Source organism: Ornithodoros turicata, chromosome 4 (genome assembly GCF_037126465.1).
Source record: "Ornithodoros turicata isolate Travis chromosome 4, ASM3712646v1, whole genome shotgun sequence".
NCBI classification, from domain to species: Eukaryota; Metazoa; Arthropoda; class Arachnida; order Ixodida; family Argasidae; genus Ornithodoros; species Ornithodoros turicata.
This window is the reverse complement of record NC_088204.1, coordinates 1597507-1622513: the sequence shown is the minus strand read 5'-3', so window position 1 is coordinate 1622513 and position 25007 is coordinate 1597507. Positions and strand designations below refer to the sequence as shown.

The 25007-nt window shown below is 45.4% G+C and overlaps 4 protein-coding genes across 4 annotated transcripts; 3 read left to right on the top strand and 1 right to left on the bottom strand.

The window, feature by feature from the left end:
• Positions 1–105: 105 nt before the first annotated feature.
• On the top strand, positions 106–1764 carry LOC135392614 (RNA-binding region-containing protein 3-like). The gene has a single exon (XM_064623324.1). It carries the CDS (start codon positions 272–274, stop codon positions 1703–1705), a length of 1434 nt encoding a protein of 477 aa, XP_064479394.1. The 5' UTR covers positions 106–271; the 3' UTR covers positions 1706–1764.
• Positions 1765–2846: 1082 nt separating this feature from the next.
• Positions 2847–4201, top strand: LOC135392613 (uncharacterized). The gene has a single exon (XM_064623323.1). It carries the CDS (start codon positions 3019–3021, stop codon positions 4069–4071), a length of 1053 nt encoding a protein of 350 aa, XP_064479393.1. The 5' UTR covers positions 2847–3018; the 3' UTR covers positions 4072–4201.
• Positions 4202–4865: 664 nt separating this feature from the next.
• Positions 4866–12725, bottom strand: LOC135392612 (phenylalanine--tRNA ligase alpha subunit-like). Its single transcript, XM_064623322.1, has 12 exons — positions 12574–12725; positions 12094–12231; positions 11924–12025; positions 11736–11854; positions 10497–10589; positions 9777–9905; positions 8656–8771; positions 8438–8522; positions 7028–7127; positions 6774–6942; positions 5186–5378; positions 4866–5115 (listed from the first exon to the last, which is right to left on the bottom strand). The coding sequence occupies exons 1-12, from the start codon at positions 12709–12711 to the stop codon at positions 5007–5009; spliced, it is 1491 nt and encodes a 496-aa protein (XP_064479392.1). The 5' UTR covers positions 12712–12725; the 3' UTR covers positions 4866–5006.
• Positions 12726–12880: 155 nt separating this feature from the next.
• LOC135392611 (glutaryl-CoA dehydrogenase, mitochondrial-like) lies at positions 12881–24373 on the top strand. The gene is made up of 11 exons (XM_064623320.1): positions 12881–13079; positions 13319–13342; positions 13522–13656; positions 14092–14215; positions 14721–14830; positions 15361–15490; positions 15998–16214; positions 16281–16384; positions 17092–17217; positions 17719–17879; positions 24202–24373. The coding sequence occupies exons 1-11, from the start codon at positions 12998–13000 to the stop codon at positions 24270–24272; spliced, it is 1284 nt and encodes a 427-aa protein (XP_064479390.1). The 5' UTR covers positions 12881–12997; the 3' UTR covers positions 24273–24373.
• Positions 24374–25007: the final 634 nt, after the last annotated feature.

The window sequence follows — 25007 nt, the reverse complement described above, 5'->3', positions numbered from 1 at the left end:
AATTTCGTGTTGTTGGTTATTAACAGCATATGCTACAGGTTATCATTTCAAGTAATTCGTTGTCTCGTTTACAAAGTTGAAAGATGTGACGGCAGGGGGCGGGCTTTACAAAAGGAAAAAAAAAAAGTAATATGGCAGCCCATTTAATGTGCGCGCAGAGGACTCGTTAAGATAAATTACCATACATACGAATTAACGGTGTTGTCAGGAGCGTCGTCAACTTGAGGCAAGTAAAGAATAGCTGATGCACCCTTAAGACATCGAAAAAAGAATGACGCCCAAGTCGTTAACTCTGATAGTACGGCACTTGCCGAGCTGTCTTACAGAGTCTGAGAAGGTAAACCTTCTCAAGTTTTTCGGAGCCGAAAGCGTACGATGCATGAGTACGAGAGGAAGGCTGCGCCATACCGCATTCGCGACGTTTCCAACGCAAGAAGCAGCCGACAACGCCCTGAACAAGCTTCACCAAGCGAATCTGCTGGGCCAGCGACTGGTGGTCGAGTATGCCGCCTCGAAGCAAGTCGACAGATATTTTCCCAGCAAGATAGACGATTTGCCGACGAAGAACTTGGACACCGACGAACCGGAGTCTTCCGCAAAGGACGAGTACAAGGTGAAAATCGAGGAATTCGCTCGAAAGATACACTCCCAGTGTCCGGAGCTCGGCTTGGACTACATACTAAACCCTATGATACGCTACGCGTACCCTCCTCCGTCTCCAACTATCGTTGCGAACATTTGCTCAGTGCTCGTGTCCGTGCCCAAGTTTTACAATCAAGTGCTACATCTCATGAACAAAATGAACCTGCCAGCTCCCTTTGGCCCATTACTGCCTCAGCCGCCCGTGATGCAGAGTTTAGCTTTCATGCATGCTCAGCTCGCTGCTCCCAACACTTTATTGCAAAGACCAGATGCCGGAAACGAAACAGCTTCGAGCTTCGAAGAATCTGAACTAGAAAGCGACGGGGAACCGATAGTCTTTCCAGCTGCATCCCAGTTTGCGGCGGCTCCGCGGAAGAGGAAGGTGAAGCAGATGAAACGTCCGAAGCTACAAAAGCTGCTTCATCCGCAACCTGCTTCTACGTGCGCACACACACCGGTGACTGAAGTTTTCGAGCCAGTACCCGACGCGACGGGTTCAAAACAGATCTCGTTCAATATCAAAGCGCAAACGAGCGAACACGAAGAAAATGTGAGGCAACCTGGTGCAGACGCATCAGCCGTGATTGTTGAGGAAGGCGGCTTTGGCGTGATCACGTCGAAACCATCGCTTCCCGAAGTGAAGGACGAATCGAGCGCTGACAACCCATATGACTGGGAAGGGACAGAGTTTGTGAACCGCCGAGACATCCGCGGCGGAAGAGTTTCGTCCGAAGAGATGAAACAGTTATCCGTCTTCCGTAACTACGAAGCGGGGACCTCGTCGTCACGCCTATACATTAAGAACGTTGCCAAGGGCGTTGATGTCTTAGACATGTTTAAAGTGTACGGCAATTATGTGAACAAGGGGTTGGATCGAGACGTATTTGATATAAGGTTGATGACTGAGGGTCGCATGAAGGGACAGGCCTTTTTGACGTTTGCGAATGAGACTGCGGCAGAGTGCGCCCTCAAGGAGACCAACGGTTATATTTTAAAGGGAAAGCCACTGGTGGTTCAGTTTGCAAGGTCTGCGAAAGCAAAAGTGGCAGCCATCAGTTTGTGATGCACAAACAGTGTGTTGCGTTGGAGTCTGGATGTAAATAAAATGCTCACGTTTGCAGAGCTTTGATCAGTACATGTTTACACTCACACGTCACAGCGGGGGTACGGTACTTCCAATGCTGCGAGAATGTATCGCGTTTAGGGAGGTGTCAGAGTTAGAGAATCTAGTGTAAAAGACAACCGGAAAATGTATCATGTCGCCATGTAATATGTACGTACTGACTTTACTACAGAAATTCACGTCAAGCAAAACCATTTGTACACGAAAGGTGCTGTGATTTCACTTTTCACCATGTTTAACCGAGGCATTTCAACTTCAAATCTGTAACTTTCCCTAATACTTATAGGGGTGACTGATATGTATGAACACGGTGGAAATTGATAGGGCTAATTTTTTCAGTAACTTCCTTCTTTCATCATTGATATGTGTGTACTGTACTTCTGAAGGACATGCCTTATTACCCGTATTACCAAAGGCTTCTTCTCTGCATCTTCCCCCCTACTATTCCAAAACTTATCTTTTCTTCAAGCGTCAATTTCACAAGCTTCCTGTTTGGCATCGCAGTACAGGTTGTAGAACATCTCGGGGGGGCCTTTGGAGCAGTGCACTGCACAAGCAAACTGAACACAAGTGCTTATGCCAAAACAGGGTGAGGGCCTAAACTGAGAAAGAAGTGCACTAACCCCCTCTATAAAAGTGTGCATGTTATTTGAAGGAGCAATAACGGTCGCAAAAAGATTGACCCTTCTTGTGCCTTTCCCGCCTGCACAAACAAAGGCTAAAGTTGAGAAAATCCGGGAGATATATTTGTCCGTCTTCCTATTCTGTCCTACTTCTGAGATGGGGGTATCCCAAGTAATTTGCCCCATGTATTTTGCGATCGCCACCTCCATCCCCAAAAAACAATCCATTGGATTCCCCCTCGTTACGAGGAGGAAGAAGAAGACTCCCCCCCCCCCCCCCCACACACACACGGAAATCACACACACACACACACGCTCCACCTAAAAAAAAAAAGTGAGGGCATGAATCCGCACCTGGTATAACCCACGCATACTTCTCAAAGGAAGTGGAAGATCGTGCACGCCTGCAAAAGATAAGAAAATAGAGAGATACATGAGCTCACTTGACAAAAAATCGTCCTGCGAATCCGCATCGACATCGTGATGACGCACAGTTGCGCGAATCTTCTCATCAAAGTGAAATTTATATGAAACCTCAAGCACTTAGCCGTGAATTTTGCCTTTAGAGTAATCTCACGGTATGCACTTCACCTAACGTACCTTTGAAGCCTTCAGACTGAACCAAGCAACATGGGGAAATGTTGCATCCCCACTTGCAGAAACTCCGTCGTCCGTGAACCAGGACTTACTTTTCATCAGATCCCATCGAACGAGCCCTGGCGTACGGAATGGATTGACGTGCTTGGGGAACAAGGAGTCAACTGTCTTACCGAATGGACTCTCGTCTGCGCTGAACACTTCACCCACGAGGACTACAAAATGACGGCTCGTAAAAACTTCCTGCTGCAAACTGCCGTGCCGTCAATCTTCAACCCCACCATCGACTCGGCTCCGCCTCCCAAAAAACGTGGCAGAAAACCCAAGAGTCAACAAAACGTTCAACGATCCTTCGCTGAAACATCGAGGCCTGACGTAGACGAAGAGTACGATCCTTCCTGTCCTAGACGGACGGGGAGACAGCGTAAGCGAAAGGTGTACAAGGACATGGTTGTGTTTATGCCCAATCCTTCGTCTGACGCCGAAGACGGCGCAGTTCAGCGGAGGGAAGGCGAACTTCCGACAGTTCTCGCCGAGATTTCAGACGGCGACGGAACACATCCTGTTCAGATAACCATTCCAGCCACAGATGAACCGATCGCGTACAGGACGGAGATGATAAGATCCGAGGAAGTAGATTACGAATCCTCAGGAAGTGCTGACAGAAACGAGGCCGAGTCTGAAGACCAAGCTGAAGATGCGGAAGTTGACAAACAGGACGGTGAGGCGGTTGAATTCATCTTAACGTCGGACGCATTGGTGTCCAACTCGACGACAACTACAGTGAGCACCAGAACTGAGTCGTGTGCTGCTCAGGAACCACCGAAGAATCTGAACGTAATAGTTTTTTCCAGTCGTCCCCGTCCGACCACATCGGATCGGCCGTGCAAGGTGAGCCGGCCTGCTGCCGACGAAGCGGAGGAGCCGAGGCCGAAGCGACGCTGTTGCCAGATACAGGCACAGCGTCTCGTGTTTTACAAGAGTGTCATCGTTAAGTTGAGGAAAAGGGTGTTGGCTCTCGAAGCTAGTCTTCAAGAGAAAGAGAAGGAGATAGAAGCGCTCACAAACAAGGACGGTAAAAGTTAGTAGTAAACGCTCTCCCGAGATGTCATGCAGCGGAAAGATCTGTGGCACAGCACGTTTTATTTTGCACCATGTAGTGCAAACATGCACACGTGTAAATAACAGAAATGCTTGTATAAAAAATATAAATGATGATGATGAACAAGTTTTTCCAACCTATTTGAACTGCACAAACATTTCGTTGTGCGAGCAGACGTCCAAGATACGTAACAGTGAGCATGAAACAGCTTTCTTGATCCAATCTCTTATAAGACGCTTTGTACTGAACACACTTAAACGACCTCATGTTAACACGTGATGTCCCGTGTTTCTGAACTTTAAATCTGTCACGAAATTATTTGCCACATACTCCAAACTGGAATGGTTGCTTGCCCGTGTATATCATTCCGTGCCGTCTTAAACCTCCGCTGCTGAAGGAAGGAGCAGGGGAAGACCAGGGGGATTAGTGTGCTTCCTGGGTCGACTTCAGGGGGAACTGTCTGGAAAGTCTTCAGAAAACCCAGGGAAAACCTCAGACAACACAGCCGGTGGTAAGATTCGAACCCACCCAGTCTTCTGCACCACCTTGGCTACCACCAACGAGCGGGACGCCTTATGAGGCCATACCAGTCGGGGTGCAAATCCGATTCACGATTTTCCCGATTCTAGATGGCGCCACGCTCGCCTTTGTTGGCCATTTTAGTAACAGCCATAGATGACAGTCTCGCAGCCCAAATTACATTTGAAAGTAGGTACCTGCATGGGTATTGTGTCTGAGAATCTCCAACAACTTCGAAATTCGACGCATCAGTTTGCTCTGTTTTCATTCGGTTCAAATGTTTGCCGATATTTATTGTGCCTGCCACATATTCCCTTTCAACAGGGATAAACTCTTAGAAAAAAAATAAAAATAAAAAGCTCTTCACGTGCCCCATAAATAGTGCCCGAAGCCGACGGAGTCAGTGCTTGTCCAGCCTGCAGATGGGGTTATCGTACACCATCTGCAGGTCCACCTTTGGTCCCACCAAGTCACGAATGTTGTTGATGCCATACTTGATCATGGTTGGCCTGAAAGACAGGTTGAGCAGAAAACCCAAACATGTTAGCATGTTTCCACTACCATCCAAATTAACTCCACCTTTCTAAAGAAAGCCCCCACGCGATGACTACGACGTCGGGAGGCAGGCCCATGGGAAGAAGCATCTCCGGGCGGAAGAGTCCAGAATTTCCGACCTCCACCCATTTTCTAAGTCCAGGATGGTAACTGAAGATTTCCATGCTGGGTTCCGTGTAGGGATTATAGGCCGGCTTGAAACGCAACTGACTCATGCCTGTGGTAACAGAAAGCTTTGTTTGTCATAAGATTAACCTTAACTTACGATGTTGAAAAAGTGGAAATCAAATCAAGCTATCTAAGTGAAAGCGTCGGGGTCATCAGCTGCTGATCAGTCTCTAGCAAGTCGAATTCCGACCCGATTATGATGCTTCTCAATTTTAAAGGAGATGGGAAGGGAGACTTAAGTTTTAGAACAAAGGGAGGTAACATTCCAGTAGTGAGGCAGGAGCAGTAAGGGTCACATGCTTACAAGAATCAATAGATATTTCCTCCGACCTCATAGCTCAAACAGGGATTGAGCGTATTTAGAGCCTGAAGTTTTCGGGAAATATTTTTCCCTACATTCGGGGAGTAAAAATCGGGTGAATAAACGTGTGCACTAAATCCGTGCGAATTCGGGTGAAAAAACTTCCGGTACGCTAAATTCGGGGAGGAATCGGGCTCAGTTATTCAAACTAACTGTAGCGGTTTAGTAAACACGGTGATGTAACTGCATTTTTCTGCCAAACAAGTAAGTTAGTGCATTCCTACAGACATCCCAGTGAGGGCAATTTGCCGGGTAAAAATCGGGTTTCACCCTAAAGAGGCAAACCATCAATTCGGGGTGCAAATTCCGGGAAGAATCGGGTAAGACCCTAAAACTTCAGGCTCTAAGCGTATTCCAGGGTTAACATCTCGCCAAGAACAACCCTCGAAGAAAATCTTAGGCAAATTGCTTCCTTGAGGAATGTTCTCCCGTTAGTCGTTCCCTCTAGTGTAGCAGCATCTCATTTCACACCAGTCTGCTTAATTAGGGTGTGCAGATCAAAGATTGTTCTCTCAGCTACAATCATCGTTCTTGAACAAGAATGCCTATCATTTGCTGCATAATCCTTAGGGCCTGACTTTTTCGGGTTTTATTTTTGGCCAAATTTGGGGGGTAAATATCGGGTGATATTTTTCATTTGAAAATTCGGGTGTATTCGGGTTAAATCCCGTTACGGCATATTCTGTCGTCAGGAATTCGGGTGTATTCGGGTGATTTTTTTTTGTTTAATAAAAATTTGTCTTAACATGGAACTAATGTTTAGCAATGTTATCAAAGTTTATTTTAATGCACGCTTATGAGTGCGCCACGCGACCCGGATGTTTTCGGGTAGATTCGGGTTAAACCCGAATTTTACAGATTTCGTTCGGGGGGTAAATATCGGGCGGATACGGGTTTAACCCTAAAAAGTCAGGCCCTAATCATTTGCTGCATAATCCTCCACAGCCAAGCACAAAATATTTATGGAGGGGACATTCACTGCTCCTCTAAGCATAGTACAATGACGGACTGACTACATTTTTTTAACAGCTTTTCCCAACACTGCCGTCGGGATCAAATTAACGGAAGTGCGTGGAATCTCACCTAGTTTTTTAAAGAACTCTCCGATGATGCCCATGAGATTCCCCAGCGTGAGCCCGTAGTCTGCCACCACTCCTTCAATCTGACAGAACTCAGCCAAGTGCGTCGCGTCCAACGTTTCGTTACGGAACACCCTGTCTATACTGAAGTATTTCACGGGACGGAAGGTTTTCTGCACGAAATGTTTCGTGGATGAGGATGAAATGAAGACGAGAAGTGTTCTGTCTGTTGCCCATTCAAATGGTCAACGCACTTACCTCCTGCGCGAGCTTATACAGCATGCGAGCGCTCACGGCTGTTGTGTGCGTTCGTAGGAGATTTTTCTGTGCCTCTTCTACCTTCCAGTTATACTGATAACTGCAGTGACGCAAAGGAAAAAAAATTGAAAGGAGAGTTCACCCGGGGTGTCAGGGGCGAGCCGAGGTTAGAAAAACTGGCACATTAAGAAATTTTAAATACTTAAAATACTTAAAGGTGCAATAGAATGCCATGCAGGATTCAAAATATGCTAGACAGTTTGAAATTACAGCATTCAGTCAATTGTAAAATGACTAGTCACTAGACACAATGTGGATAACAGATAGTACAGTTTGGAATGTATTCTATGCCGGGGTGGCAGTGACAGTACCACAGTGATTATCCTTATGGTAACACGCCCAAAGGAACAAATTTCCCCCCCAAAAATAGAGAAGGAGCATCACCTGCTAGAAGGAAAATTCAAACAAGTGAACGATGCAAATCTTGTAAAAGCCTGCCTGATAAGATTGAATATCGGATGCCCTGCTCCATCTCCATTCATGAAAAGGGAGGGCACCCCCAGCCTGAACTTGGATGACCCCAACCTTGCCTTACCACCTCACACTGTTGTGAGCTGCATTAGACTACAAGTTAGGTGTGTATGCAAACTGCAAAATTTTACGCAGCAGTGTCATAGTGCTTGAGATGAGCACACTGCCATTAATAACTAACATGTTGTGTCATGTAATTAATAATAATAATAATATTCTGTAGCTCTCCTACATTTAGCTGCACAAGCTGCACTAGTCATGGAAAGTCCTGTCATGGTGTCCTGAGTGGTGTAGTGTTGGTGCAGACAGTTCAAGTGCAACCCTGCCACCAATGATCCAGGGGCTGCCTCCAAAACAAATGGGTTGAGAGGCCACATAGTTTGCATTCTATAGTTTAACCATCGCGAATCTGAGGCCCCTTATGCTCATTATGTCGCTGTTTTCGCTTATGGGTGCTAGTCTTTCCGGTAATATACTGTTACAACAATTTTTGCAAACAGCCACGACGTCCTTTTCCGTGCCAAAAAATCCAAAATGATGATGATGTGTGTCATCCTTTGCATTTGTGTGCCTTTAACACCATTTCATAGGACAATTCGGGATGGCACAGTGTTCCCGAGTGGTTTGCATGCTGAAAAGTGAAAACATTTGTAACATACCATTTCCGTCATGAGGATTTTTTCCTACAGATACGGACACACCTATGTGAACTAGCATGGTTGCAGATTTTACACGCGCAGGTAGAGTGCGGATGCAGATACTGTCAGTGTTATCCAAGCTCACCTCTACTTATGATTCCGCAGTTTAACGACTGCACAATGACAACTAACGAGCGCTACAAATTTTGGCCGTGTGGCTCTTATTTTTGAAACGGCCTACCCATGAGAACCATAGCCCCCTTCTGAATGGACCTTCTTCACACGCTCCATGTAATCTGGCGGGAAATCGCTCGATGTTGCTGGATCTGCAAAAACAGAGCGTAGAAGAGGTCTTTACCATGAAGTTTGGTCTGCAACACGTGGAATATTGAAGGCTATAGGGGTTCTACCCTACAACACAGAGCTCTACCATTCATAGTCAAGGTGAACAGGACCAACCTGACACAAAAAATGTGTCGTGAGCGTCTCGTGCAGGATGCTGTTGGGGTTGGAAGAGTGCATCAAAGTTCCAGAATGAGCTCTCCACCCACTGATTTGTCGGCATTTCTGTGAACCTGCAAGCAGGAGACTTCATGAAGCATATACCCCATAGCCACACACTATTTTTAGCTTCTTTAGCCCCAAGTTTATCCTGAGAGCAGACGAGGGGGTGAATAAAGGAACGTACGGCGCAGAATAAAAGGGACGGTCGCGTCCGTTCCAGTAAATTTCAAAGTACGGTATCATTTTGTTCCACATTGACCAGTGACTACGGTATCAAAAATCACACGCAAAATGGTGTCGCAGTTTGACTTGTTATTCCGCAGAACACATGGCAAGAGCGGATGAGATTATGCCAGAATTCTCTCCCTAGAGAAAAGCAAAAATGTTATTCCCTACACCAACAATCATGGCACAGCCTCGAGAAACGGGATGCTGTGGCGGTGTGGACATCCCCTCCTCCTGTTAGGGAGTGACATCACCATGATCTCATTGTTGCCGGGGCCCTCCGCAGCAGAAGCAGTGCTGATTTTTGAAGTGTTACAAACAATGTGATCACTCTTTGGACAAAAAAAATATAAAAGATTAGCCATGCAGATTGTTGTCTTATGTACGATATATATTGCATAGTGTATATATAGGGCCTGACTTTTTAGGGTTAAACCCGTATCCGCCCGATATTTACCCCCCGAACGAAATCTGTAAAATTCGGGTTTAACCCGAATCTACCCGAAAACATCCGGGTCGCGTGGCACACTCATAAGCGTGCATTAAAATAAAGCTTGATAACATTGCTCAACATTACTTCCATGTTAAGACAAATTTTTATTAAACAAAAAAAAAATCACCCGAATACACCCGAATTCCTGACGACAGAATATGCCGTAACGGGATTTAACCCGAATACACCCGAATTTTCAAATGAAAAATATCACCCGATATTTACCCCCCGAATTTGGCCAAAAATAAAACCCGAAAAAGTCAGGCCCTATATATATTGCATAGTGTATATATATTGCGGCACTCGCTGGCTTTTTAGCATGGACTGCCCCTTTAATGTGACGGTCTCCTCCACTCACCCTAACTCGAGGAATATCTTGCGAAACTCTGCTCTGACTTTGAGCAGTGGATGCAGGTGGCCCGACTCTGGCTGGATGCCGAGGGCTTCGAAGTTGTACGGCTTGAATTGTTTCTCTTTCCAAGAACCCCTGTTGGTGAGAATGGACTAATGCTGCAGGCACAGGAAGTACAGGGTAGCCAGGATAAAGTACGACATTTCTACCACTCCAGAAAATATATGCCAGACACTGCAGAGGCCAGAACTTTTGTCAACGAAAGTTCCCAGATTTGTTTCAGTAATTTTATGAAAAATTATTACAACAGAGTTTCCTCTGCTACATAAAGCTATGCAAACCTGTTCGCGGGGCTTAGGGGTTAGAGGCCATCGGAGGCAGGTGTGATGATGATAGGTGAAATTTTGGAAGGTTGGGTACGTTCTTACGATGACTATACAACCAGTGGCGGAACCTGGTCTATATGTGGTAACCGCATGTACAGGCATTTCTTTTACCCCTTACAAACTTTTTTTTTATAAGAAAGCTACGAAAGCATCTTAAACGTTGTTTTTGCAGTTGAGTTATGTGACTGCCAGGCATACAGCTCAACTGCAACGACGACATCTATGCTGCTCTCGTAGCTTTTTTATAAAAATTCCGTAAAAGATTAAAAAAAGACAAAGTCTGGCATAATCTTGGATGTAGTGTCAACCGTAGTGTATGCAAATAGTGAGAGGGACATACGTTGCAATCATCTCTGGGGTGAGGTCTGTCTCTGCCTTCACTAGGCTGGTAGTAAAGTTGGGTCCCTTATCAATCCAGTAGCTCTTGACAACCCTGAGACAGACCAAAAAGATAAAAAAAGGGTACAGCCACCGATTCTTCATCACCATCATAAAAGTGCCATAATTCACGTACACACTTTAAGCAAAAACAGCGATATGGCAACTGTCAAACGCTTCCTCAGTCATGTGCAAAGTGACTGAGAATACAAGCGACTCGCTGCTATAACTCGTCTATAGCCTATTCTGCTACTTTGTTACGCGGTTTCAGAATCACCTTTGCTTCTGAAATAACGCCCTAGTCAGACGGGCACATGTAAGGTCTTAAAATGTGAAGGCTGGAAACAAAATCAGAGTCCAAAGACAAAATCCGTCAGATGGCAGCGATAAGGCCTTAGTGGAAAAATGGAGATAACAAAAGGAATGGGGTTCTCTCAACTCTGTGACCTTCGAACTGCATACTCTCAGAAGCAGGAGAAAGTGGGGTACTAGGGATAAAAGAACAGATGCGCATCTCCTACTGTACAAGTAGTAATTTTCGCGAGGAATAAATTGAAGCGTATACGAAGAGGGGAGTCAAGTCCTGTAGATCACATAAACAAAATACAGAAACCGACACTGAAGATCTTCAGTGTCGGTTTCTGTATTTTGTTTAAGGAATAAATTTCCGCAAAATTCGCGAGCTCTCTCTTCTTCGTAAATTTAAAATTCCGAAAAAATATTCTAACCAACTACGGAAAAATATGCGAACCAAATAATAATTGCCTGATCCTGGCTCCTCACAAACTTGCAAATTTAACCTCTTGTACAGTAGTTGGAAATTGCAGAACAACAGGACAATAAGTATTATGATGAAATTGACGGTGGTTTGAAAGTAACCAAGCTTGCACATGCACGAAGCTTAGCAGGGGGCCATTGGATGTGTTACGAGGTCAGCTTCACGATACTACCAACTGGAGAAGAACCACATTAAAAAGTAATTTTGTACAATTTTTAATCTGTACAATACGTAATCTGTCTCAGCATACGGTTTTACCGTAAAGCAACCTTTTTACAAATTGTAGTGCACTACTTTGAGAAGTCCTGGACACTATCCCCATGTTCGTTTCTGCAGGCAACACAATTTTTATGATACCGTTACACTGCCATAAAGACACTGCGCATTCTTTTCTATAAAGCTGCATTATCAGACATTACGTACACCTCTTGAAGTAGTTTTCGTTTCTTCAGGTCTTGCTTCTGAGCATCCGTCACTTCAGTGAAGTTCAGTTCCCGTATTTTATGCAGGCACTTCTGCACTTCATCCTCGATATTGTCAACCTTTACTCATTGAGAAAGGGAATTTGCGCAATTAAGCACGTATAGTTTCTGGAAGCCACTACGTTTTACCTTGCGAAAAACCTTAGGTCCATCACCGCAGTTCTTGTCTAGCTTTATCCAGCCGAGAGACATGGCCTTGCTGAATCCGATCTTGGCATTCGGCAGCCCCTTCTGGAAAGGAAGATGCGTATTATCAAATCCACCTCAATTTTAAAACGTGGTCTGCGGTTATGTAGTACCATGAGCTCCTGCTGTTTTACACCTTCGTCGGGTACAGCGTTGAATAACACAGCCTCGTGGCTGCCTTTCTCCGCGGCTTCTGCGCCTTCCCCAGTTAATTCCCATGCTTTGCTGCTCCGCAAGTCAGCTAGTATCACCTGAAAATTATACGACTGGTAATCAATAATACTCAAAACATGCTACGAAGTCACGACTACAAAATGTTGCAGTCAGCACTTCCATTGGATGAATGAAGCACAGGGGCGAGTGTTGGATTGGAAGACACATACGATTCAAACATTGCCAGGTACAGAAAAATCAACTCATCAGTAGCTACACGTGGTAAAAGCTGATGTTCTCAATTGCAGCAACTGTTCAAAGTCTACATAACAGCCGTTAGCTAAAGGTAAACACCAAACACGATCCCGGGCCGGTTTTCATTCATTATCATTATTGAAACCGGAACTTATTGTAACGATCGCAGAAACGTCACAACATACTTCACCAAATGATTGAATACTCTTCACAGCACCAACTATCTTCTGATGATCCACCGAAAAAAGTCTAGCAAGCTCCAATGAGTCGACAGGACCATTTTTATCGACGTGGTGCAAAACACGCTCGACGATGTCCTCCATGATGTAATTGTAGGCGCCGCCGCAGACATTTTTCCGCGGTATTAAGTTTTCAACGAATATACACGTATTAGGTTGTGTTTCAAGGAAATGAAGTGAGATTAAATATAAAAATTAGTTAGTGTTATCACATTTTTTAATGTGGTCAAAATATTTTTATGAACGTAAATTGACCTTTGACCTGCTTCGCCGTGATCGTCGTCTGCGTCGTCTACCTCAAGACATCGTAAAAGTTATCAGCGGCGGAGGAAGAATCGTGAAATAATTACGACTGCACGCGGGTGGGAAAATGTCTATGAGACTAAGTTGTCGCGTATTTAGAACTGCGACAAGATGCATGGGCTTGAGGAGCCTCTCAACATCAGCTTCTCGTATCCTTTACAAATACTCGTTTTGATTGCATAGTTTGCATGACCTGCACTTGCGATCGTTGAATACGATGCCGTCCCCGTCAATAAATAATGTCCCACATAAGAGTTGTCCCTCTGGCTCTCAACTGTGACCGTACATATGGGTTAAATTGGGTGAAATAACGGTTGTGTACAGTTTGTATGTTGATTGTTTTCTTTCACGTTATAGTTTGCAATTACATGCTTTAACCGACTACCAGATCAGAGCTCAACCGGTGACAAAAGTGAGTCCCTCTTATATAAGCTCTGTCGTGTCAACGAATTTCATAGAAGTTTCGTCTAAAAGTTGTACAAGTACTAGAAAAGTGCCATAAATGTCATCGATGGGGAACACAGTCCCGGCTAATCCATAATAAAGATGCCGTAAGAACTGCCTATAAATATCATCGCTCTTTTCTTCCAGGAGTATTTGACTACAGGGACGCCCTGTTCCTTGACGAGCAGCTGACAGATGAAGAGAGGCTGATCCGTGACACATTTAAAGACTACTGCCAAACAAAGTTGTTCCCGAGAGTTCTTATGGCTAATCGTAACGAGAGTAAGCAAAGTCATTACAAATTATTTCCGCAACCTGTTATACACACCCTATCGTGTATTAATCCACATTATTACGCTCATGGTTCACCCAAGCACCGCTTTATTCTGAAGCCTATGAGGCGTCATTCCTGGAAGTGACAGGCATTCCTTGTTGTCGCTTGAACAATCTTTGAGGCTGTCTTCTGTTCTGTCAGACACTGAGGAAATTTCAATTATCTTAACGTTTTTCAGAATGAGATTGGCAACCCCAGTGCTTAACTTTTTACTGACATATGTCCTTTTAACTTTTACTGACTTATCTTAACTGTTTAACTTAACCTTTTACTGACATATGTGTGACGACACGAACATATTCATTTTAATTACATTAGGGAGCAAATGTCTAAGTGAAAGGAGCTGCATGACACCCTGTCGTCTGCATCTGTTTACGTTGCAGCTTTTGATCGTGACATCTTCTACGAGCTCGGTGACCTAGGTGTCCTGGGCACTACCATCAAGGGATACGACTGCGCCGGAACATCCTATGTGTCCTACGGACTTATTGCCAGGGAAGTCGAACGGTATGCATTCCATCACCTTTTTTTTTTTATGTCATTGATAAAAATTAGAGAGAAGCTGAAGGTATAGTGAAGAGCTATTTCTGGGCTTTAAAATATACAGTGTATTTTTTTTTTAGTTGATACAGACTTTTTTTAACAAAAAAGCTGCGAGGGCAGCACTGATGCCATCTTGGCATGCGGACATCCTGTAGAATGGTGTACGCAACAACTGGATGACTAATTAGCAAAAATTCAATAATTAAGTTATTAATTAGATGTCTTCCGAGAAATGCGAGATAGCAGAATTAGAGCCGGGCATTATTCAAATCCATCGTCCTTCCTAAACACCCTAAGAAGTGAATGTACCTCGAGATATAAATATGCAAATGAGCCGAAACCAGGACTACGCAGTTTCGGAGAAGCCTTGAGGAGTATGTGAACCTTAGGTCATGCACGATTGCGGTCGTGTAATTTTTTTAGCTTGTACTGTTTCAACTCTGAAGTCTTTCCATTTAATTCCATCAAGGGTGGACAGCGGGTACCGTTCTGCCATGAGTGTCCAATCGTCCCTTGTGATGTACCCCATCTACGAATTTGGGTCGGAAGATCAGAAGAAAAAGTTCCTGCCACGGCTAGGTAACATTTTGGTTCCTATAAACGCTGATCACGTTCCCACTTTCTGTGAACCTTCACACGCTACCCTAGCAAACAAAACAGGGGAGGTGTTGAGCATCTACATCCTGCTGAACGTGCACGTTCCCTTTCCTAGTTCCGCTGCCCATGTTTGTGTGATGTCACGGCACTCTCAACAATCCAATGTTTTGTAACAATTGCGTGATGTTAAAGTGAAGGTACGCTCGTAATTCCATCAATTTTTGTTCATTGCAACAAAATTATGTCTGCTTTGCTGCTTATCTTCAGAATGCCAAGTAAATTTGCGCGAAAGAGGGGCAATTATTGCGCAAAACAGTGAATATGGTGAAAATTTTAGACTGGAACATGAAGCGCCGCACAGCGCCTTCTGTTTCTGCCACTCTGGTAATGTTTTTTCTCGGTCCACATAAAGAAGCAACAGTATTTTGTGAACTACATGATGACGACACACATATATATATATATGTACAACCCAATTAATGGCAGTACATGCAAATGGTCCATGGTTTCAGCGAAAGGAGAACTGGTAGGATGCTTTGGCCTAACTGAACCCAACCATGGCAGCAATCCGGGTGGCATGGAGACGCGGGCAAAACACGATGCGAAGGCACGCACGTACATACTTAATGGAAGCAAAACCTGGTGAGAAATCACACAGTTTCATTCCTTGTCTGCATTTACCTTACATTCTACGTATGTTTTCAAAGTATATTTCAAAGTGCTTCATACTTGAGTTTTTTGCTTTATCTGTACAAAAATTGAGTTCAGCAGCAGGTATCAGGTGTAATCACTTTTTTACCAAAAAGCAGCTAGGCCCTACTCAATAATTAATGACTCATTAATTAATACTCGTAATATTAGCTAAATACTCATTTATTAATACTCACAATGTTAATGAAATACTCGTTAATTAATACTCACACTATTAATTAAATACACATTAATTAATGCTCATAATATTAACTAAATACTCATTAATTAATGCTCATAATATTAACTAAATACTCATTAATTAATACTCATAATATTAATCAAATACTCATTAACTAATAGTTTCGGGTGAAAAATTGGGCTATGTATGGGGAATCTTTCATAACACTTTTTCTCGTTAACGGATTACCGCATACGGATTGTTATTAACTTATCCAGGATTACGAACTCTCCAATAGCTGACGTGTTTGTGGTGTGGGCCAAGTGCGACGACGACGTCATCCGGGGTTTCATCCTCGAGAAAGGGATGAAAGGTCTCACCGCTCCCAAAATCGAGGGCAAGTTTTCCCTACGTGCGTCCATCACGGGCATGATCGTTATGGACGACGTGGTCGTCCCCGAGGAAAACCTCTTGCCCAAGTCCGGCGGGTTGAAGGTAAATGCAATGTCCTCTCAGAGGACATTTCCCTCATGTTGTTTTCTGCGCATTCTCTGTTCACAGTCGCCTTTCAAGTGCCTCACCAGTGCCCGGTACGGAATTTCCTGGGGAGCACTGGGTGCCGCAGAGTTCTGCATGGAGACGGCACGGCAATATACGCTTGATAGGTCAGGACATTTGTAAAGTATAGTACAGTAGTAGTATAGTATAGTACAGTAGCAGTACTCGAATAATTGTCACACTCGCGAAAATAATGCACCCGCAATGTCGTTACCCAATTGTTGGCACTTTGGTTTCACCAGCATATTATAATTGCGTGCCGTAACTGTAGAAGTCACGGGTAAATCACTCAAACGAAGTAACAAAGTTAACAGTTTTAGATTGCCTGCAAAAATAGTAACTGGGTTACGGTTACTCGTTTTTGAAATTTAACTAGTTACAGCTACAGTTACTGCATTAAAGTAACTTAGTTTTCAGTTACCTTTAAAAAAGAAGGTGGAATAAATGTAACTCTCAAAAGCTTCGCTTTAGCACTTGTACTATCCTAGCATGGTTACACTGTGTTATAAACAGAGCATTTCCCACGGGTTGTAACAGCACGGTGAGAGTTAGTCTAAGGTGTCCGTGACTGTGTATGAGAGGACAAAATTTGTGGAATTCCTGCTTTGGGAAGTGCAGTTAACAGCGGCGTACTTGAAGCCTCGGCAAAACAACTCTGTGGAACAGACGCGCGGAAAATATTGCAGTACCTGAGTAACTTACTTCAGTTACGTTCTACGGTTACTTTAACGATATGCAGTTACTAGAGGCCACCCTCGAATGTCGCAAATTATTAATCACCGAGTGTAATTGAATCATTTCCTTAACGTTCCAGAAAACAGTTCAAGGCCCCGCTCGCCAAGAACCAACTTATACAGAAGAAGCTAGCAGACATGCTCACAGAAATCACCCTAGGGTACCAGGCGTGCTTACGGGTGGGGAGGCTGTTCGATGAAGGAAAGTAAGTTTGCGTAGTGTCACCATGGCGTGCGTTATGCTTTCTCAATGTATGCTTTCTCAACGTATGCTTTTTCAATGTATGCTTTTTCAATGTATGCTTTTTCAATGTATGCTTTCTCAATGTATGCTTTCTCAATGTATGCTTTCTCAATGTATGCTTTCTCAGTGTATGCTTTTTCAATGTATGCTTTTTCAATGTATGCTTTTTCAATGTATGCTTTTTCAATGTATGCTTTTTCAATGTATGCTTTCTCAATGTATGCTTTTTCAATGTATGCTTTCTCAATGTATGCTTTTTCAATGTATGCTTTCTCAATGTATGCTTTTTCAATGTATGCTTTTTCAATGTATGCTTTCTCAATGTATGCTTTTTCAATGTATGCTTTCTCAATGTATGCGTTTTCAATGTATGCTTTCTCAATGTATGCTTTCTCAATGTAAGCTTTTTCAATGTATGCTTTTTCAATGTATGCTTTCTCAGAGTGGTTGCAATACATTGCAGAATGTGCCCAGAGATGGTGTCCCTAGTCAAACGGAATTCCTGCGGCAAGTCCCTCGACATCGCCCGTGCCGCGCGGGACATGCTGGGCGGAAATGGGATTTCGGACGAATACCACGTTATCAGACACATGATGAACCTCGAGGCTGTCAACACGTACGAAGGTAAGTGGAACGTGCACGTGCAGTCTGTGTGGTGGGCGTAATTGTGAATGTGATATAGCTGCTCGCTGCACAGACTTGTGCTTTCCCAGAAGATGAGCTCGACACACGAGACAGTCAAGGGGTCTGGTGTGGTAAAGTCTCTCTGGAGGGTTATAGAGGGATATAGTTTTAGGTTCTTGCAACCAGGACAGAGGGCACCACCTTCTATGCACCACAAGAGGGGCTCGCGGACGACTTGCATCTCAAAATGGAGTTTGTGTTGGGCTCGATCGCGTCATCAGAACAACTTGGGAAGTTAGTTGGGATGGTGAGCGTCATGCCGGTCCCAGTCCTGCTCCCCTGAAGTCCTCTTTGTGGGGAATGGCACAGCATCCACAAGAGAGGGGTGGTGGGGTTAGCTAGCTTACCACCCTGCCTGCCACTCTGCCACTCCATCTTGGTGCAAACTTACTACCAGGGGCGGATTTAGGGGGGTCCACATGTTCTGACGCCCCCAAATTTCTGTGGTTACATAGAGTGTTAATTGACCTTGGTAGTGTACCGTATTTTCACGCGTATTAGCCGCGGCTTATGCGCGATTTTTTTTTCTCACGGGCGTCCTGCGGCTTATCCACCGGTGCGGCTTATCTGATGACTATTTTTTCCTGGTATTTTCCCCATACGCCGATTTTAACGAAAGGGCCGACAGTGTCTCTGGAACAGCACTGCCCTGCACGAACTGCCCTGCACGAACAGTGCGTAACAGGGACGGGTCCACATTCGAGTAGATTGATCTTCCTGGTGCATTCCCCCAAGCAGCTTTAAGGAAAGTGGTGACAGTGATTCACGTCTTCTGGAAGATCATTGACCCATCAGTCCACGAAAAACACCCGACAAGGGCACAATCCGATCTTGGTAGAACTCCAGAACTGACCTCCTCTATTGTACACTGTGCCGATCCCGGAGTATGGACCGCAGGGTTTATGGCCTTCCCTGTGGTCTCCTTTGTCGCACAAATCAGTCGTCTCGTATTGCCCGCGGCTTATCTGCGAGTGCGGCTTATCTGCAAAAACATTTTCAAAATGTATCTAAAAACGAGCCCTGCGGCTTATCTGCGGTGCGGCTAATACGCGTGAAAATACGGTAATAGCATGCTGTGTAAAGCAACACCCCCTTGGAAGATCCTGGATTTGCCTCTGCTCACTACCCCTTGCCACTAAAAATACTGGCTGAGTGAGTGAGACCAAATGGGAGAGGGGGAGCAGAAGATTTGGAGGGGAAAATAGAGAGCTAACATACTTCTCTCACACAAACCTCTGCTTCTCGTCTCCCGTTTGGCCTGACACACTTAGCCGGCATATCGTGCGAAAATCACTTTCGGTGAGGTTAGTCCGGGTTGGGTTCGTGCAGCGGAGTGACAAGGCAATCATACACATGTCTTGTGATGTGTAGAGAGCCGGTGAGAAGAGCCACGTGGCAACGAATGCTGGCTCACGCGCAAGAGAGCCAAGCGAGTCTCTCTCAAAACGCAGCTCGAAAAATACCGGCTGAGTGAGTGAGACCAAACGGGAGAGGGGGAGCAGAGGATTGGGTGAGAGAGAAGTATATTCTCTCCATTTTCCCCTCCCAATCCCCTGCTCCCCCTCTCCCATTTGGCCTCACAGACCCAGCCGGTTATTTCGTGCGAAAATCACTTTCGATCTGGTTTGTCCAGGTTTGGTTCGTGCAGCGGAGTGACAAGGCAATGATACCCGCATCTTGTGATGTACAGGTGGGAGGAGCCACGAAGAAAATGACATTTTGGATAGTTTAGAACCTTGCTTAATACGTCAGCAACGTGTCAGGAGCAACCACGCAAAATATTTTTGCGAATAGGTAGCGAATACTAGCGCAGCTCAATTGCATTCACAAGAGTACTATAGAGACACAGCCGAAGGACTCTCAATCCTGTTCTCTGCTCCGCCGGTGCAGCCTGCCGATGCGGAGAGAAAATAATACAAAAAGCACGCCGAGGGAATCTCAACATTTCCACACTAGGGGCGCAACGGAGCGGGGGTTCTCCGAAGGATTTCTCCTTTACTCTTATACGGTGTTTCGACCTGTAACACTACGTTCCCAAATGAGTAACTTGCACATAGGGACGTAAAATATCCGAAATTTTTTCTTTTGTACGACTTAGATTTATCAGCGAACATTAGAGAGCAAATCTTGGTATAATAATATGCCAGATGCTCGAAAGTCTTTTATTTTTGATTGTTTCTGGGGTATTTAGTGTCAGCTAACATGCACGGGGATCTCAAAAACAACATGGTGCGTCATAAGCGAATGAAAACTGGAGAATATTGTGAGGAATCACGTGTTCAAATTTTCAGTTTAATTTGCCTGTATTCCTTCATTGTGGCTGATTAATTAATTAGGTGCTAATTAGCTAGCTTTTTTACTTTTTTATTAGTCGTCTTAGGGCCGAGATGAGAATTGAAAGTCATAGAGCGTATCGAGAAACGTCCATCGCGATCGCTTCCTACAGCGTACGCCTTGCGTGCAGTTTTTTTCCTGGTAAGAAATAAAGCGCGTGAAATCCGAAAGTGTACCACGTGACACAAGGCGCGCGCACCTACGCGCGTGCGCGCCTCGATTTCAGGGCTCTCAAGAAGTGGAGAACAATTACACCCGTTACCTGTCGAGAAGCGACCTTCAGGTCATAGCTCACATGTTCGTCGCTTCTCGGCAGATAACGGATGTAGTAGTTCCTCGTGTGCGCTTGAGAGCTCAGAAATGGAGGCGCGCGCGCCTCGTGTCACGTGGTACACTTTCGGATTTGGCGCGCTTTATTTTTACCAGGGAAAGAACTCCACGCAAGGCGTACGCTGTGAGAACAATGCACGCCTCGAGAATATCCCAGAGATCTTAGCGCCGCTTTGAACTATGCGAAGTTGCTTATCAGAAAGGAGAAGGTCTCCAAAACTGTTTCCGTTTCTCCTCTCTTGGTCGGTTGTCCACGAGGTGTCAAGGTAATCGAAAACCAAAATTGAAGGACTGTTCTTCCTTCCTCATGACAGTAATCTCCCAGGATGCAACGCGTGCGCAAGGAGCACTGCGATTTCCTGAAATCGTCTGTTGTTCCTTACAGCGTGCGCCTTGCGTGGAGCGATGGGTGTTTCTCGACACGCTTTACAACTTCCGATTCACATTTTGGCCCTAAGTCGAACAATTAAAAACCAAAAAGGTAGCTGATTAAGTGGGCCTAATTAATTAATCCGCCACCATCGAAAAATACAGGCGATTAGAACACGTGACTCTTCAAAACAGTTTTCATGCGCTTATGACGCACCGTGTTGTTCTTTAGACCCCCGGTGCACGTTAGCTTGGGCACTTTCATTTTTCTTTTTCGGGAGACAGCAAGGTCGAGAATAGGGTTCTAGGGGATGTCGTCTCTTCCTCCTCCGGGCACAACATCGTCCCCGGAGAAAATGCCCCCCGGAGAAAATGCCCCCCGGAGAAAACGTCCCCCGGAAAAAATGTCCCCCGGAAAAAATGTCCCCGTAAGAAAAGTATCAAGAAAAGTAGTTTTCTAGCGTAGCGCGCGTGCAGAGCTGTGGGTGGCCCCACTCAACCGCATGGTGAACTGTCAAAAACAAGCCTAAACTAACATAACCTCTGAAAACTAACCTAGGACCCGGTTCTAACCTAGGTTCCCACCGGGGACATTTTCTCCGGGGATCGATTTTTCCGGATCCCACCAAGAAGATAATGCGGGAAAACGAGAGTATCCGAACGAGTATCCGTTTTTATATTCACTTTGTATTTGTTTCACAAATTGTAACTTGACAGTATCTTGAACGCAACGAGTTACTTTTATGAATATTCAGTATTCTGCTCTTTTACTTTTTACAGCGATAGCTGTATGAGGGAACTTTTGTCAAGGTCACGGAGTGGTGTTTCTCTCATTTTATTCGGCGCGCCATTGGTTGGCGCAGCAGCAAATCGGAGAGCAGAAAAAAAAAAAAAAAAGGCGGCAGCCGTGCGGGCTGCGAGCGCAATTAGTATACCACTATCAGTATACCGCAATAATGCAATAAAGCCGAGAAGATCCGAAAGTCAGGGAATGCGAAGCTGAGACCAAGAGACGAAGGCAAGAAAGCGAAGAAGCACGCGAGCACGAAGCCGTAGCAAAACGAAGACGAAGGACACGACAACACAGGCGCGACTTTCAATAACGTGTTTTCCGCAGGCCAAAGGAATCTTGTATGTACTACAACTTGGGTGTTGATGGGAACAAAAATGTTGTTGTGTTTGACGTCGCAAATGGGACGTTCCTTATCTCCGTTGACCAGGGGAATCATCACTTCAGCTTAAAATCGCTCCGCTATACCACCTGGACGTTGCGCTTAGAAGGAAATTTCTTTAATTCTCGTCAATTTTCTTCCCTGCAACACTCAAGTTGTACGCAAGATTCCTTTGGCCTGCGGGAAAACTCTACACCAGTACCAGATTACGTGAGCACGCGTACAACCTCAAAACTGACACAGGAACGAGTCCGAAAGGTTGATACTGGAAGCTTTCTTTATCGGTGAGCAGAAGGACAGATGTATCGGCCTACCGTCAGTAGCGTTGGGTGACACCGAGTCAGCCTTTCTGAGGGAGCGTTTAAAACTGCAGCTTCCTTCATTAAACTGTTGTTGAAAGTTGCGCCGGCGTTGTTGTGTCCTTAGTCTTCGTTCCCCTGGCGCTTTACAGGACCGACTTAACGTATTAACGAATGCACGTCCGTCATTGGCCAACGCAGAGTTTGCGGAGAAGTTTTTGAATAACGAGTTTGGGTATGTCGAAACCACAGCCTATTGCAAACGTTACGTTTGCCGGTTTCGGACCGACGCCAATGCCACTTAGATAACACAATCACGCGTTGGCTCAGTGGTTAGGCCATGTCACGTCGAGACTGGGAGGTATCCCGGTGCCGACTGTGCTGTCTGAGGTTTTTCCTGAGGCTTATCCTCAGACGCTGTCAAACATATGTCGGCAAAGTTCCCTTAGAAGTCGGCCCAGGACGCACATTCCCCCAGAGTCGTGACGTTGCCCACCTCTGTGAGGCCGACAACGGCGAGCTCTTTCACCACCACCGCATAGGTAACAGAAGGCATCGGCACTCTTTCAATTGACGTCACGTACGTAGCCCTAGTGTGGCTGTTGTGGATAAGATGTGACGTCACAGAAAGAGCGAAGAAGAGAAAAGCTCCCTCAGTGAAAATGTTTGGCAACGGACGTTATCGAAGGAGCGCTCAAGCCATGTTATCTAGGTGGCATTGACGTGGTGCCCGCACGCGCGCAACACCGCGAACTGTTGCGCGCGGACGATACAGCTATCGCTGTCACTTCTTCGCACGTGAGTGCCAAATGGCGCGAATTTTTCTCAAGGTCGCGCCCTTATTGGTTCTTGGGGAGCGTCGTTTTCTCGTTTTTCTCGAGCGGGAATTCCAGCGTACTCTCAACATCCGGCGTCTGCTCTTGTCATGTGTTCCATCGAATAACAGACAAGCTACACCACTATTTCGCGTGGGATTTTCGACCGTGGTCAGTGGCCCAGGAGGAATAAAATGACACCATATAGTTTCGAAACCGACTGGAACGGATGCAACCGTCCTTTTAAAAAGCGGCTCTAACCCGTCGAACAATATACGTGGCTGAGAAGTCCACGCGGGACCGTATCCGGTGCATCGGATCGATCGGACGAGTTTCATCGTGCATGCACCCTACCTGTATAGTCGCTCGCCGTACAAGGGTGCTTGCCGACTCCGTTGAATGGTCTCTTCCTCAGGTAGTTTTTACATCATGTGTTGAGTTGGCTTATAAGGGGCGTTGTAGACCTCCTACGAGCGAGACCTCCTATAGTTTACTAATATCCGTTCCGCGTTTTGTGTGGCTTGTCTTTGTGTGCAGTTTGTATGTATGAGGGGTGCCACAGAATGGTAATGTGAACACATATCTCATTCTTTTGCACTACTCTTGTACCTATCGTCTGATGAGTTTTTAAGAAGCGACCTCGGTAGACCACTTGCTAGCGTGTCCGCCTAATGATCCTTGTGGTTGCAGGAAAATTATAGCTTCGCTGGCGACGTCGGCCAGTAACTTGGTGTCAGGGTGCAAGTTGCCCAAACACACCGTCTTCTGCGAGGAACATTCGGCGCATATTCCGCAGGGCGTCGCTCATAGTCATAGCTGTCTCGCCGCTAATGACCTTGTATTGATAGCACGCATTAGACTAGGCTTTCTGTTAGCGACGGCACTAAGAAATTGCATTCTATATTGGTGTGAGAAGTAAAATTTTGAATGTTCTTCGTTGCAGGTACACACGACGTCCATGCCCTGATACTGGGGAGAGCCATCACTGGTTTGCAAGCCTTCACAGCAGATTAAAACTCACACCGTTAATTAATATTTGTACAGTGTACAAATACAGTTAGATAGCTATCGAAGAAATGGGGATATATTTTGCAATAAATGAGAGTGGCAATTTCCTTATTTCTACTCCCTAGGATGCCCGCGCACACTTTTGACGCCCCTGATAACTACTAGTTCCAGTTCTAGTCCTATTCCATCTTGCACCGACCGACGGGCACCGAGTGCAATATGAACGCCCTTCGAGTCGGACGCACCTGCTACGATGGTAAAATCATAATTGTCCTCCTCGCACGCTGTCTGAAACACGACGGTCCCAAGCTGGAACACCCAAACTTGACAAGCACAACACAGGCCTCAAGAACACGAACTGTCCAAATGTGGCACACGTCTAAAGAGCCAGACAACGGCGGGAATATGCATTCTGCCCAGAATGCGTTATTGCGTTCGTCTGAAACGCTATCGCCTGTGGTCCGATATATGGGCCCCTGTGCTGGCTATAAGCATCTGGCCAACTGCACTTCGGTGGCAAATGAGAGGGATTGAGGAAGGTATTGAAAGATGAGGAAAACGACAGACACCGCGTCATGTTCTGCGTGCCATGTGGATCACACTGACTGAACCTTTTGTTTTTCTTCTGAGAGTAGCAAGCCTTAGACTATGGCTAACAACTCTTACCTCATAACAAGAAGAAGAAGACTCTGAGCGAAGCTAATATCGTTTAAAACTACTTACCCGTGACGTCTCATGGTC

Excerpts from the sequence above, each read along its gene's own strand:
- LOC135392613 (XM_064623323.1), top strand. The coding sequence starts at position 3,019 with ATGGGGAAATGTTGCATCCCCACTTGCAGAAACTCCGTCGTCCGTGAA.
- LOC135392614 (XM_064623324.1), top strand. The coding sequence starts at position 272 with ATGACGCCCAAGTCGTTAACTCTGATAGTACGGCACTTGCCGAGCTGT.
- LOC135392612 (XM_064623322.1), bottom strand. The coding sequence starts at position 12,711 with ATGGAGGACATCGTCGAGCGTGTTTTGCACCACGTCGATAAAAATGGT. Across the intron at positions 8,523-8,655 it reads CGACACATTTTTTGTGTCAG|ATCCAGCAACATCGAGCGAT; the intron begins GTTGGTCCTGTT and ends CTGTTTTTGCAG. Across the intron at positions 5,116-5,185 it reads TGGGGGCTTTCTTTAGAAAG|GCCAACCATGATCAAGTATG; the intron begins GTGGAGTTAATT and ends CCTGTCTTTCAG.
- LOC135392611 (XM_064623320.1), top strand. The coding sequence starts at position 12,998 with ATGTCTATGAGACTAAGTTGTCGCGTATTTAGAACTGCGACAAGATGC. Across the intron at positions 14,831-15,360 it reads AAAGTTCCTGCCACGGCTAG|CGAAAGGAGAACTGGTAGGA; the intron begins GTAACATTTTGG and ends CCATGGTTTCAG. Across the intron at positions 17,880-24,201 it reads GGCTGTCAACACGTACGAAG|GTACACACGACGTCCATGCC; the intron begins GTAAGTGGAACG and ends TCTTCGTTGCAG.